The 16,463-nt window shown below is 33.3% G+C and overlaps 1 protein-coding gene across 4 annotated transcripts in view; it reads left to right on the forward strand.

Moving 5' to 3' along the window:
* LOC114329896 (pupal cuticle protein 36a-like) overlaps positions 1–15,579 on the forward strand; it is a 37,388-nt gene extending 21,809 nt beyond the window's left edge. For all 4 annotated transcript variants that reach the window (XM_028279157.2, XM_028279156.2, XM_028279155.2 and 1 more), the window contains 3 exons: positions 11,970–12,140; positions 14,796–15,254; positions 15,340–15,579. In XM_028279157.2, coding sequence (XP_028134958.2) covers positions 11,970–12,140; positions 14,796–15,254; positions 15,340–15,458 — 749 coding nt within the window. In that variant the 3' untranslated portion in view covers positions 15,459–15,579. The remainder of the gene's footprint in view (positions 1–11,969; positions 12,141–14,795; positions 15,255–15,339) is intronic.
* Positions 15,580–16,463: the final 884 nt, after the last annotated feature.

Here is a 16,463-nt window from a genome sequence, read left to right on the forward strand (position 1 = left end):
ACGAAAATAAAAAAAGTTGCTTTTATTAAATCAGTGACAAGGTTATTATTTATTTGTACGATTTGCTGTAGTTTTAAAGTATAATAATACGACAGTTTTTGTTGGGTTTGTTTATGGCGCTTACATTGGCTTGAAAAAATGTAGATTTGGACTTCCGAGCTTAAAATTTATTCTATTATGTTAAAAGATTAATGATACAAATATACATAAATAGTAAAAAAATTGGATGAAGATCAGAATTCCATCACGTGTCAAAAATTAATGAGTATTTATAGTATTGAAGGTGTATAACGGGAAAAATATGTAAATCTCTTTATGAAATAAGAGTTTTTTTAAAAGATAGTGTCATAAAATTAGTTATCTATCATTATTTCTTTGAGTTTTGATACATATTCCATTCTTCTTGATGTATCATGTCCTTTCAGAATGTTGGATACCATCATAGCTATCTTAATTTTATTCACTGCTACCCTAAATACAATGCCTGCATCAATATATAGCGACACGATTCATTTATTATTTTTTTAATTGCTGATTTTAAATATTAACTTTTTTTCTAAACGGAAATAATATGGGTCATTTAAAGTTCACATGTGTTTCGTTCCTAAAATACAAAACCATATTGTATAAAATTAATGTTTGTTTCTGGGAAACAAATTCCTTATTAAATAGTTACCTTATCAGACCTTATGTCAATAAATCACTTTTTAAATGCATTCGAAGACGCTACTTAAAGGGTCAGCCTCTTTATGTCAATCAATTAGTCTTTAACTTAAAACCACAGACATGTGTTTTCAGTTCAGTCGATCCAAAACAACGAGTCGATACACAATCCCAGCAGGCATCGGTCGGTCATACAACTCTCGCTGGGCTCAAACAATAACATTCCCTCTTACGAGATATAAGCACGCCTTTTTAACCAAAAATAAATAAATATTACTCTTCGTTGTTTTTACACTTATTTTAATTTAAGTTAATTGTTTCCGGTAACCACCAACGGAACAAATATCAGTCCAGTCTCGTAATTTCTTCAACCCATTCTTGGTCCTGGACTGCGTTGGCCTCCTATTTTATTTTGCATAATATTTTGTAGCAACATATTAGTGGAACCTCTCAATACGTATCCAAAATATTTCAGCTTTCTCTTCTTGATGCTTTTTGTAATCTCAGTAGTCTTGCTAAGACGTTCTAGGATTGGGAGTTTCGAATCTTCTCCACCCAAGAAAGTTTTAAAATTTTTCTATCCCACCACATTTCGAAAGCCTCAAGGCGATTTAGATCAATTTATTCATAGTCCAAGACTCGACACCATAGAGTAAGACCGAGAACACATAGCAGCAAAAGGCTTATTCTCAAGCCAATTTTAGGTCTAAATTACTTCTTCTTCTTCACGTGCCATATCAGAATTATCCGACGTTCTCCGAAGGCTTCTCGATCTTTTGCAATATGGAATAATTGTCCTGCATTTGATATCTAAGTCCATTCACGAATGTTTTTTAACCAAGTAACCTGTTTTCTTTCTACACCTCTACGGTCCTCTATTTTGCCTTTAAGGATAAGTTGTAATATTTTATATCGACTTCCCCTCACTATATGTCCCAGATAAGACATTTTTCGATGTTTAATAGTCTTTAGCAGTTCTCTATCTTTGTTGACCCTCCTTAGTACACAACAGAACTAAGATGACTTAATTCATCAAACCAAGAACAGAGAAAATTTGCCATATTGATCGCCAATCTCAATAGAGAAGGCACTTAGGAGCAGGTGGACCGTATAACCGTATTGTATAGCTTTCCTGTTTTCTTTTTATTTATTCATTTGAGATATCAAGAAGCGTATATATCCGACACGCTCTTCTTAGGTAGTCATATTCTGCTATTTAAATTTTTTTTCTTCTGTTTCATTGTCCTTTGTCAACGTTCAGATATGCCAAAATTAGTGCTAGTACCGACTAAAATAGATAAAGGTTTTAATGTTAATAGTTTCTTGTATGTTTATATTGTGCTTCCACCGCCTAATATTTTTGATATTCAGTTTATTGTAATGTTTCTTTCAGCTGCATTGATTCTCCATTTTTGGTCTCCTGTGTGTAAGGGTAGTTGCAGGATTTATTTCATGAAAGTCCTCAGCCTGCGCAAATTTCTTTGTATTTAACTAAATAAAACTAACACGATAGAGTTTCTACTAGGGCTTTTATTATATCCTGTCAAATTCGACTTCGAAATTATTATCTCATATGTAGACCTTTATCGGAGGACACCTTAAGCTGAGGATTACTCAGGAGCCTATTTTGAGTCATTTATTCCGTTGACTAAGCTAATATCACCTTCCTAATCTAGACAAATATGCCAATACTTGTCTGTATTTGGGGAATTCTTCAGCCTTAAAAACCCTATATTATTCTTCGTATAGTACGTCCATTAAAAGACTTTTTAGATATAACATTGACATACACAAGTTTTATTAAGTCTTGTATGAGTCTTATTTTATTATTGAACGTTATTTTTGCCGAGCAATTGTTGAAGATCACTGCTATTACAGCAGATGTGTAATTTAAAACACCATAATCATAATCTTTTAGAGAGGATAATGCAATTCTGTTCTTATTTGTATTTTCTTGTCAGGATTATAGGTATTGGATTTTGACAAGAGCTATGAATCATGCCGATTTAGTACACAACTTTACATGAAGTTTTCAATGTCATAGCTCTTGTCAAAATCGTTTTCTTATACTTCTGGCAGTGAAAAGGGAAGTCCGCTTGGTTGCCTGTATCGCATTAAATCTCCCTCAAGAATCAGTTGGAGGTTTCAGTGGTATGATGACCTTGATAATGGTCTACCTCTTATGTTTTTGAGTTCATTTCTGTCAGTTTCAAATAGTTATTGCCAAGATATTTCGAGTGTCTGAGTGTTTCTGTAAAAGCTTTAAAATTTCTTATAATGGTAGTTTCTGTTCTAATGTTTTTTAGTGTATGGGCTCTTATTGTAGTCTCCCGTTTTTATTTTTGTTGATATGAGATCATTCAAATCTCACGAAAATATCGGAGAGATGAACGTCCGTATCTACAAAGCTTCCAATCAGATATCACACCTAAAATGAAAGCTGAAAGCAGACCAATAGAAGATAAACGCAGTAGAAGAAGGCCGCCTACGCAATGGACAGATGATATTAGGAGGATTAGTACAAACTGGCAACAATCAGCACTCAAAACTGTGAAGTGTGGAAACAATTGGGGGAGACCTACGTCCATCAGTGGACGTAAATTGGTTGGATGATTATATACTGAGGAATATACTTCAAAAAGTTAGCTATTACGTATTTCTTAGCCCCAGAGAACGCTGGTCATCATTATGAAAATCTTTCCCTTCCTTTTATTTGACCAATATTCACCTTCACAGATTTTTTCTTTATTTGTCCTTTGCTCAGTTAATATTCTTTAAAATGTTATCAGCTACTATAATAATAGGCTTACGTTGAAATGCAACTTCTTAATTTTTCGTCTTAGGTATCCATCGATATTTGATAAAAATAATTTTAGAAATAACCGTTTTTGCAGTTTTCTTCATATTTGGATATAAATAAAACAAAAAATATTTATAGACGTATTATGAAGATTTATGTAATACACTTAATATAAGCGTAAGTGCATTAAAAGTACATTAATGATTTAATGATCTCTGACCAATACTTCTTAATTTCCAAATAATTTATAGTTAATCATCAATTGCTTTTTCATTGAATATAATTCTAGAGAACTTTATATAGTAACTTATTGATGAGAATATTATTTATAGCATATTTGCAACAGCGTTAATATCTTTATTAATTAGTTTGTCAATTAGCTAACTCACTAATTAGTTGTTTAATACTTTTAAAATTGATCTCAGCGTCGCATAATTTCTTGTCTAGATTTCATAATTTTGTAGATACATATTGCTATCAATCAATTATCATCATCATCAAGTTATCATCATCAATGTTGTTACAACTCTTCGTAAGTATTTGCCGCGTTTACTATTGCCTTCCATGTTTGTCGGTCCTGTGCCACTATTTCTCATTGTCTCACTCCCATTTTCTACAGATCTTCTCTGACTGCATTTTTCCACCCATTTTTAGACCGTCTACAGACCTTCTCCCATCTGGCCTTTCCCAAAACACATTGTTTATAACGCGATTGTCGTTACTGCATATCATATGCCCTGCCCATCTGAGTCTATTGGCTTTTATATATCTGACTAGATTTTTCTTTCTATTTTTAAGAGAGACTCAACTCGTTTTTAATAGGTTATCAATTATCAAAAAAAAAATTAAGTATAATATTAGAATAGATAATCATAAGAATCTCGTAGCAAAGAGAAATAATTATCATGGACTAATAAAACACCTTCAAACCACGGTCTAACAATAAAATAAAAGATAGCTACTATACAGAATCTTAAATCATCCAGTTCTAATTTTAAAATATTACTGTTCTCTAACACACATGAAAACAGGATTTTTAGTATAATATGATATTAAGTCTTAAGAAAAATACATCATATTAGGCTCAATAAACGAGATTAGAACCTGGTGTCACTGATATAACTTCCAACTATACAATAAGTACAAAAAATCGCTGACGCGGACGCCAAAGATAAATATAATTACTGAATATTGTTCTGAAGGCTATTATCTTGTGGGATTTTAGACAATTTACTATATTATTTGAGAATAAGCCACAATTTCCGTTTGAAATCAAATTTCTTTTCAAAATAAACTTGATTTCAAACTAAAATTGTGGCTTATGCCCAAATAAAATAATAGTAAATTGCATAATTACTGAAGTTAATATAAGATGCCTGCAGTGGGCAAATGAAAAGGCAGGCCAAGGTTAAGTTGAAGAGATAGATGGTTTAGATAAGGATGCACGAAAATCGGTTTGGCCAACTGACATTAAGTAGAAAGGAATTACACTTGGGCGTTGCTAACAACAGAGTGTACAATTATAGCAAATCTTCAGCGCATAAGAACTAGATGATAAATAATGATAAAGACTATTTGTATCTTTTGATAATTTCCTTTTTAAAACGTTTTTATATACTTGGCTTGGTCTTTGTAACTATGTCACTATATTATCCGCACATTTTGTAATCCCTTTTAAAAATAGTTCTATGCTACCTAGGCACCTGAAATTTTCAGAATAGCTCAGAACTAGCTAGCAATGCTATATTTAACGTCTAATAACAATGACATTTAAATTCCATTTTAAAGTACGCTAATAGGTCGATAGGTGGTGGCTCAGTGGTAGAGCATTAGACTGAAGATCGAGAGGTCCCGAGTTCGAACCCGGCTGTACGTATCTTCTTTTAATTTTTTTAATAAATAATAAAAGTTAATATACTAAAAATTCATATTACATAAGTAAGGTAATTAGTTATTATAAGTAAATATTATAATATGTAGGTTTTAAATATTGTCTTAGATTTATATGAGTTTATAATTTTATATTGGGTCCTATAAATAATAATGAAAACGTTTTATTATAAAAAGTTCTTTTTTATAAAAGTGTAATTATTTTTTAAATACTTTTGTATCTAGAGGCTATTGTCTTCGGACTTAACTTATTAACTTCTTATTCTTCTTTTAATTTCTGCGTAGGCGTCCACCGTACTTTGCCTTGTCAGGCGAGATGTTAGACTGTCAGGATTAAATTATTCCATTTTTAGTAGCATTGCGAAGCATTTCGTAGCTATGGATTCCTTCTAATTGGCAAATATTACGCAGCCATGATATCCTTTAAGTCCTAGACCACTCTTACCCTCTACATCTCCTTCGAGTGCCAGTTGCTGAAAAGTATGTGGTTCTCCTCATACGTGCCTTAAGGCTACGACCAGACAGGCGACAATTTACTGCGCTGCAAGAGCAGTAAAATAAAGTGCGAAAAATGGGTCCCACGGTGAGTGTAGTGGATAGCCAGACTGAGCTGTAACATATCGAGCAGCAACATAGCAACATAAGATAGGACTTATTTTTCGAGCTTCATTTTACTGCTTTTCCAGCGCTGTCGCTTGTTTGGCCGTAGCCTAAGTATGCAGTCTTCTTACTTTTTACATAATCAAAAAGTTCCCTATCCTGGAAGGCTCTTCTCAATATTTCCTCATTTCTGACTCTGTCGGTCCATGATATTCTAAGCATTCGGCGCAGGCACCACATTACAAAGACGTCAAGTTAGTTAATGAAGCTAGTGTTTAACGTCTACGCTTCGATTCTCTTCTGTACAAGAGAACAGGCCAAACATAACACTTTAACAGTCCTCGTATCTTAGGTTGAAATCCAAATTGCGATTAGTCAGAACTTTACGAAACTTTAAAAAAGTATTTCTGGCTTGTTGTACTTTGCTCTTTATTTCAGTCTCAGGAACCCTCGCTCAGTAGAAAACACAATCATCTAAATTGCCGGACTTGCTCTATTTCTTCTCCAGCGCCATATATATTTGCATTTGGGCAATTATTTCTACATATTATAATTTTTTTGTCCTCTTGATATTTTTTTAAACCCAGACCTTCACTTGTAGTGCAGCCGATATGTGAAACAATTGTGCATTTGATGATAGAAGCATATAATTTGGACCACATATACTACACATATAAAGGTTCAAATTTAAATGGGAGGCCATCTCAGATTCGGCCTTTTACAACAATGGCGCGCATTCAAAATGGCGACTATACAAATGTGACTAATAGCACGATAACTTTTGAAAGAAAGGTCCGATTTTAACCAAATTTGGCATATCGGTTCTTTTTTAATGTGTAAAATTGAGCTCTTGAACCGGAAGAATCGGTTTACCAGAAGTTGTGTTTATCCTGATTTTTTCGCAAAAATATGTTTTTAATTTTTTCAATTCTTTCACCCTGTATACATTAATTATATGTATACCTACACCTATATACATACACCTATATACACCTTCACCCTGTATACTACACATATAAAGGTTCAAATTTAGATGGGAGGCCATCTTAGATTCGGCCTTTTACAAAAATGGCGCGCATTCAAAATGGCGACTATACCAATGTGACTAATAGCACCATAACTTTTGAAAGAAAGGTCCGATTTTAACCAAATTTGGCATATCGGTTCTTTTTTTAATGTGTAAAATTAAGCTCTTGAACCGGAAGAATCGGTTTACCAGAAGTTGTGTTTATCCTGATTTTTTCGCAAAAATATGTTTTTAATTTTTTCAATTCTTTCACCCTGTATACATTAATTTTTCAAAAAGGTAATACCGGCGTTGAAAAGAGTGTATAAATATTTTTTAGCAAATATTTTGAACTCTTTAGTTATATTAATTACCATTTAATAAATGCATAACGTATCTTCACATGGATGTATCTATGTGCAGCAGATTCGTGCAAATAATAGTATAAGAATTATTGTGCATTTAATGGTAGAAGCATATAATTTGGATCACACATATTACACATACAAAAATTCAAATTTAGATACGAGGCCATCTCAGATTTTGAATCTGCCGCCCATAGGTACATGTGCACATACGTTAGGCATTTATTAAATGGTAATTAACATAACTAAAAAGTTTAAAATATTTCCTAAAAATATATTTACACTCTTTTCAATGGCCGTATTACCTTTTTGAAAAATTTATATATACAGGGTGAAATAATTGAAAAAGAAACAACATATCGATGGTTAAGAGCACAGATATAGTATGTCCACTTTTTGCTGATTTTAAGATAACATTATAAAAATATTCAGTAGGGTCATATGAATGTTCTGCATAATTATTGTAAGTCCAGAATGATTGTAAATGGGTTAAACGGCCTTGCCAAAATATAGTATTTCCCATTTGTACTAAAAACCGACTTGCACAGATATTTTATGTCCGTTTGGAAGTGCACAAACATAGTATGTTTTGGGACATACAATGTTAGTGCTCACGTGATCAAACTTATCATGGCTGTAAATATTATTTGACCGGACATGCAGTAACATGCGCCTTATGTTGTATGTCCCTACATATTTTCAAAAAAAATATTTTTAACCCAATAATACTTAATATTTTAAAAAATATCTACATTAAGCTAATAATGATACCCGAACCTATTACCCAAACATTATGATATACAGTCGAACCCGCTTATTGGAATAGCCTTAGAGCGAATCAAAAGTATTCCTGTAACCGGGATATTCCAGTAACCGATCACTGGTCGCTAGTAGAAAGGTTTCGGGACCTCAAATTTCTATTCCTTAAACCGGGATATTCCTTTAAGAGGTATTCTAATAAGCGGGTTTGACTGTATCGGTATATCAGCAGTATCAAACAAAAAGTAACGCGAAAACTTCAAAACGTTCTCCTCAACAATTAAGATATTTGGACATACTATATCTGCGCTCTTAACCATCGATATATTTACATAAAAAACCAAACCAGTAAAAACACAACTTCTGGTAAACCGATTCTTTCGGCTCAAGACCTCGATCTTATTCATCAAAGAAAGAATATATATACCAAATTTGGTTGAAATCTGACGTCTCGTTCAAAAGTTATCGTGCTGTTAGTTACATATGTATAGTCGCCATTTTGAATGGCCGCCATTTTTGTAAAAAGAACAAAAACTGAGACAGCCTCATATTTAAATTTGAACCTTTATGTATGTATTATATGTGGTCCAAATTATATGCTTTTACCATTAAATGCACAATAATTCTTATAATATTTGCACGAATCTGCCGCACACAGCTACATGTGAAGATACGTTATGTCTTTATTAAATGGTAATTAACATAACTAAAAAGTTCAAACTATTTCCTAAAAACTATTTTTACGCTCTTTTCAATGGCGGTATTACCTTTTTGAAAAATTAATACATACAGGGTGAAAGAATTGAAAAAACAACATATTTTTACATAAAAAATCAGGAAAAACAAAACTTCTGGTAAACCGATTCTTCCGGTTCTAAATATCGCTCTTATACATCAAATTAAAGATCCTACATACCAAATTTGGTTGAAATCGGATGTTTCGTTCAAAAGTTATCGTGCCATTAGTCACAAATGTATAGTCGCCATTTTGAATGCCCGCCATTTTTGTAAAAAGCAAAATCTGAGATGGCCTCCCATCTAATTTTGAACCTTTATATGTGTAGTATATGTGATCCAAATTATATGCTTCTATCATTAAATGCACAATTTTTATAATATTTGCACGAATCTGCCGCACTATTGCAAGAGTTAAATAATTTAGAAGGAAGTGAAGATATTCGATATTATCTGAGTATACAACCTGGCCTTCCTCCTTTTTAAATTAAGTAATCTTACGGTCCTTTGAAATTTTGAAGACGTAATGTTGTTATCTGGTTCTAATACAAGTTGTCGATAACTCTTGTTGGTATTTTATAATTAATTCGTGTTTTACATTATCGAATGATTTTTCATAATCGATAAAACAGACAAAAACATCTATTCTTTGATCTAAACAATTCTGTATTAAGTAATGTTTGTATACTAAAGATTGCCAATTAGTCAAGACGCCAAGACGAACCCAATAAGTCAATCAATTTTGATATTTTATTTTTAAAATCATCAGATAAAATCCATGTTTTTGAAAAGTAAATTGAAAACCACTTGCAATCTCCAAGACCTGGACCAGACACAAATATTTTATTATAGTAGAAATCATATAGTACTGTTTTCCCCGTTTTATCTCGGTTAGTTAGGGATATTTTGTGCGTCCAGGCGACGTCCGTACCAGTCGAGCGGCTTTTTTCTGAAACAGCGCTGATGCTAACAAATAAAAATGCTCTTTAAACGATAAAAGTTACAAGAACTCATTTCTGTGAACAGATGGATGAAGAGATCTTTAAATGATAATATTTTTTTGTGAGGTTAAAATGTAATTTATCCTATTTTTTGTATATTTTTTTGTAGGAGAAATTAATAAAGAATTATTTTTTTATTAGTTTAATCCTTTTTATGTCGATACTTTATCTCAATATCAATACGATATTTTTATAAGAAAGTATTATATTGCCAATATTGATTCACGATACGATTCTTCATTGGCATAACCAATACAATACTCAATACTTAAAAAGTATCGATGTTGTATCGTATTGTAAAGCCCTATCTATCGTCCACTGCTTTTGCTCGTTTACCTTTGCAACCAGTGTAGCATTGTGACATTCCAACAGTGTGGCCTGCGAAGCTCCATTTGAGCTAGTAATATTTGTTGTGATATCGTCGACTTTTATTTTATATATTATCCATTCCAATCCTTCCTTTTTTTTCTGACAGCCGCATACTTTTTGCGACATTTCTCTTTCCATTGCCCCTTTCTTTTGTGACTAGTTTATTCATAGTTGCCTTGGTTAGCGTCCGGATTTTTCATCCATATGTCATGATAGGAATGATGCACTGGTTGAACACTTTGCTCCTCAAGCATTGCGGTTTGTAACACATATATATGTATACATACATATTTTGCTTACATACATACACATACATATTTTGGTTTCGTAAGTATCCAACTGAGTTTTCCAAATCCTGCCTATGCCAGTCTTACTCTTCTAGTGATTTTCACACTTTTCACAATTTCTCTTTGTCAAGTTTCAGAATTTTGCCTAGGTTGGTATATTCATGGACTTGTTTTATCTCACTGCCATTTTATAGTTATACATCTGAGACCGTCTGTGTTTGACATTATTTTTGTTTTTATCATACTCATTTTTAGATGTTCCCGACGTATCGGGAGCTGTCTGTGAATTCCTCCATCATGATTTGCAGTTCCTAGAATGTGTCCGCTATAATCCAGAATTTGCTGTCGTCAGCGAATCTGTTATTTAACTTGTTGCCATTAACGTTAATGCCATGTGTTGACCAATTTCTTCTTCTAGCACTAGGTTAAAGAGCTTTGGTGACATTACTTCTCCTTGTCTAACTCCTCTCTGTAGTTTCACGATATTCGATAAAAATATGGATATTGTATTGATATCGTATCGAAAACCAATACGATACCGACACAATACATACCTTAGCAATATTAATGTCGATACGATACTCATTATCTGAAATCAATATAATACTCTTGTATTGTCGATACGCTGGCCTCGATATTATTGAAAATATCGAAATCGAGAAAAAAAAATAAAACGCCACATTTGTTTGATTATATTTTGTGAAATAGGTATTTAGATAGATCATAATTATTTATTACATAAAATTATAAGTGATCTGCAACCCAAGCATCAGCTGTTATAATATTTTACACTTGAGTGCATGAACTTGAAATTCTTGAGAGTGAGTAAATGTCTGTTATGATTACACTGTTTATATCATGTGGCATTTGTGGCAATATTATGGAAGTAGGTGATGATGACTCAAAAATAATTTTTAACAAATACTGAATTGCGATTTATTCCGAATCTCTGGGGATTTCCCTATATTTTTAAAAGTAGTCGGCTAGTATAGTCCTTTTTATGTCGATATTTTATCGAGTATTGTATCGATATTATATCGAAATCAATATCAATACGATATTTTTATAAGAAAGTATTGCCGATATCGATACTCGATACGATACTTCATTGGCATAACCAATACAATACTCAATACTTAAGAAGTATCGATATTGTATCGTATCGTGAAGCTCTACTCCTCTCCAAATGGGGATGGAATTTGTATCTAGTTGTATTACTATAGTTGTGTTTTCGTAGGTATACGTTACCTTATTCTCGAATATATTCTACAATGATTAATAGCTTGTTCTATGGCCCACATCTTGACACTGTTTGGGTTTATATGACTGTGGACACTAAATCCATTCGACAAATCTTGATACTGATAAAGTTGCATTATTTAATGGTTTTTAAATATTTTTTTAAATAAAAATTGCATAGAAATTGCAATGTGTACTTCTGATTCTAATAAATAAACTACTCAGACTGAAATATAATATTATTTTTTATTTTAGGTGGAGCAGGGGGCGCTGGAGGCAGACCAGGCGCTGGTTCTGAAATACCCATAATTCGTTATGAAAATAACAACAACGGTGATGGTACATACAACTATCTATACGAAACTGGAAACGGTATCAATGCTGATGAAAGTGGCGATGCTAGAGGAGACGGTACTCAGGCTCAAGGTATAACATTATTTTTTAATAAATTTAAACTTGCATTTTCAAGGGACATACTTTTTAGTAAACAAATTTAGATGATTATTTACCATTTTCTTTTAGTTCTTCAAAAACTTGTATTTTCTTTTGAATGTTAACGTTTTAAACGTTATTTTCTTATTATTTATTGTCTTTAATGCGAAAGTGGAAATAACGTATTCTGAACTAAAATTGTGACTAATTCCCATTAATAATAATCTTCTTCTTTTTGTGCAGACACTCGGTCTGTTTTTTCAATGTGTCTCCAGTAAGTTGTCGTTCCATTTCGAGATCTTCCCACTGATCGTCTTCTTATTGGGGAACCGTTTCCCGCCTTCCGTGCTATTGTATTTGTTGTCATTCGGCTCATGTGGTCGTTCCATTCTACTCTTCTGTTTTTACCCAGTTATTAGTGTTCTCCGCCTTGCATCTCCATTGTATATCTATACTTCTAGCTGTGCCCCATAGTGTTTTACCAACGATTTTTCATCTCTGCTGTTTCTAGCATTCTTTTTGTCCTCTCTGTGTCAGGTCCTGTTTCTGCCGCCTGCGCCATTATTTATTCTGATGACTGTTTTGTAAATTCTGCCTCTCGTTTCCTTTCCCGATATTTTTATTTCTCCATATTGTTCCATTTAGGCACCTGCGGCGCTTCAGCTTCTCATCAGCGGAAATTTTCTGGCGGTTACATTAAATTCGTGCAGCATAGGTTGTAAATCATCTTAAATTTAGTAGTACTGCTAATACATGATACATGATCAGGTTTAACAATGGAGGACTCAGGGAATTCCCCTTGTCTTACCCCATTGCCAGGTTAAATTGAGTTTTAATTATTCCTAGAGGTATATATCTTACAATACAAAAAAAATTCCTAACGTTCTTTAATTTGACCCTGCCAAATGCCTTCTTAAGGTCCTTCTTCATGCGCCTCATGCTTTAAGGATATCACCGATCATCATGGATCATTTAACTCTGTCTGCAGCGGTTCTGAAGAGTTCTATTACTGTTTTTCCACTCCACTGCCATAAAATTTTCAACCAGGGCGTGTGTCGTGTCCCCGGTCTTCTCTTTTCTTCCACTTCTCCTTGTATAACCAACCGCATCAACTCATATTTTTCATTTCTTAGTATGTGACCAAAGTAGCTCATTTTTCTTTCCTTCACAGTGTTGAGTATTTCTTTTTTCATCTTTCTTAATATTTCCGTGTTGTGTTCATGGTATTTTCCACATTCTTCGATAACACCACATCTCAAAGCTGGCAAGTCTTTTTTCAGTTGCGTCCGTAATTTTTTAGAGTTCAACTCCATATAAAAAGAAGATAATATATAGTATCTCAATACTCTAGTTCTAATTTCACTTAAGGTCGACGAAACATAAATATGCCGGATTTTTGTATTCTAATAATTTCAAATGTATAAACATTTTCAATTTCTTTGCAACACGAAAATGCAGCAGCTGCATAATACTCTGGTTAAATCGGAGAGTGCAGGAAGAGTCTATACCGGTTTCGGAGGTTTTTTCCTCCTCATCAGTAGTCCCATATCCTCTTCTCTCCGATTTCCCCAGGTATCATACTTTGGGCCTTTCCGAATTGCAAAGAACGAAATGTCGCGGATTAACTAGAGCCATCTACCGAAAAACAAAATAAGTTATCAATCGAAGTAGCACAGAAAACGACAATAAATATCGTTCCCATGCCACCAGATTGACAACAGGTGGAATACTTTCTTTGGTTACAACCTCCCGAGACTTTAAAAAATTATAAATCATACAGGATGCCGAGGAAATTAGGATGAGAGAATTTTAAATAGTTCACAACCCATCTGCTCAGCGTGGTAAAAGTTCCAACAAGAAAGATTCCTTAATACTCCTACAAATGAGTAAATGAATTAAAAATGTATAAACATTTTCAATTTCTTTGCAACACGAAAATGCAGCAGCTGCATAATACTCTGGTTAAATCGAAGAGTGCAGGAAGAGTCTATACCGGTTTCGGAGGTTTTTTCCTCCTCATCGGTAGTCTTATATCCTCTTCTTAACCAGAGTATTATGCAGCTGCTGCATTTTCGTGTTGCAAAGAAATTGAAAATGTACATACATTTTAATTCATTTACTCTTTTGTTGAGTACTAAGGAATCTTTCTTGTTGGAACTTTTACCACGCTGAGCAGATGGGTTGCGAATTATTTAAAATTCTCTCATCTTAATTTCCTCGGCATTCTGTATGATTTATAATTTTTGAAAATCTCGGGAGGTTGTAACCAAAGAAAGTATTCCACCTGTTGTCAATCTGGTGGTATGGGAACGATATTTATTTTATTGTCGTTTTCTGTGCTACTTCGATTGATAACTTATTTTATCCAATGATTTCATTTGATCTTGCCTCACACATATAGGATCGGTGTATGATCTTCCCGGCCTAAAACCTGGTTGTTCCTCGGTTAATGTTACAATTTCATTCATTTTGTTGTTATCACTTTGGTTGTTAATTTTAATATGGTGTTATATAAATTAATTCCTCTGCCTAACTAACTAATAATAATAAACAACGGTATTTTTTATTCCTTTATACATACGTATGAAGTCAACCTAATATGAAATAATTCAATCTATATATTTGTATAAAAATGGTTTATCATTTTAGGTTCATTCAGTTACACCTCTCCTGATGGTCAACAGATCCAAGTATCATATACCGCGGATCAAAACGGTTTCCAACCACAAGGCGCTCATCTCCCAACACCTCCCCCAATCCCACCAGAAATCCAAAGAGCTATAGACCAAAACCTAGCTGATGAAGCCAGAGGAATCGTTGACGATGGCCAATACAAACCTGGTGCAGATGAAGGTCAAGGTGGATATTCAGGAGGTCAAGGAGGATATTCAGGTGGACAAGGAGGATACTCAGGTGGACAAGGTGGATATTCAGGAGGTGGTCAAGGAGGTTATTCTGGTGGACAAGGAGGACAAGGAGGTTATTCAGGAGGACAAGGAGGTCAAGGAGGGTATTCAGGAGGTCAAGGAGGACAAGGTGGATATTCTGGAGGTGGTGGCCAGGGAGGACGAGGTGGTTATTCTGGAGGAGCAGGTCAAGGTGGAAGAGGTAAATATCAATTAATTATATAGCTGAGGTTAGATCATGTTATAAAAGTAATCGTTATAAATACTTTTTTTTTAATTCATTTTAGGTGGATACAGTGGCGGAGCAAGTGGAAGTAAAGGTGGAGCAGGAGGTGCCCCATCAGGACTTTACGGTACTCCAGGGACAGGTTCGGGACAGCGAGGACCCGATGGATATAGATATTAAGAGAGAGGATGCTAGCTTGCCATACTGATAGTATTTTATAATATATTGTGTGAATTTTGTATTATATATTTTGTAAATAGAAACTTTTATTTTAGGTAAATAAATATATACATTTTTATAACATCGTTTTATTAATAGTTATTCATGATATAAGTGTTAAAAGTACACGTTTAAGGCACGCATGTGAAAGTTTGCAGAATGAGCGATAGCCAGTTCTGCAATTCACATGAGTGCATTAAAAATGTACTTTTTAACACGCATATCATACAATATTTTTTCTACAAACGTAATTACAGGACAATATCTACAAAAACTTTTACTTGAACTTGACTGACATCCCATTTTTATATTTTTTTGACATTATATCAAAATTACATATACGGTCAATACGAACTGCAGTGCCTTAAAAATATTTTAAAGCACTAGTGCCTTAAAGTAGCATTTTTAACGCTCGTATGGAGTGCTAAAAATTGCATTTTAACACGGTTGTAGAAAAAACATTTTTTATACATCATCATAATATTATATTATCATGTCATTTTATATGAAGGGTAGAAATATACAGGGCCACAACAAAGGTAATACAGTCGGAAAAATTAAAGAATACCCATGAACGATCACGTCAATCACTTATTTTGTATTTGCTGTCTTTCTTCTATAAATAACAAACGTTTGTTATAGAAAAAGACAGCTAATACAAAATAAATTATTGATGTGATCGTTCATGGGTATTCTTTCATTTTTCCGACTGTATATGTTTTCGTTTTAATAAAATAATATTTTTAAAATTTCCTTCATTTCCTCGTTACAACAGTACGAAGTGGTTTTGTATTATAAATATAGAGTATTTAAAAAGATATAACCAAATTTCAAAAAAAAAAAAATTGTAACCAGTTCAATGCTCTGTATAACGCTTTCAAATAATGGTCAATATTCGTAAAAATAATTTATTTTTCTAACACTCTTTAAAACTAGCAAAGCTTTCAGAGACATTCTGATTGGCTA

This window comes from Diabrotica virgifera, chromosome 3, assembly GCF_917563875.1.
Source record: "Diabrotica virgifera virgifera chromosome 3, PGI_DIABVI_V3a".
Classification (NCBI taxonomy): Eukaryota; Metazoa; Arthropoda; class Insecta; order Coleoptera; family Chrysomelidae; genus Diabrotica; species Diabrotica virgifera.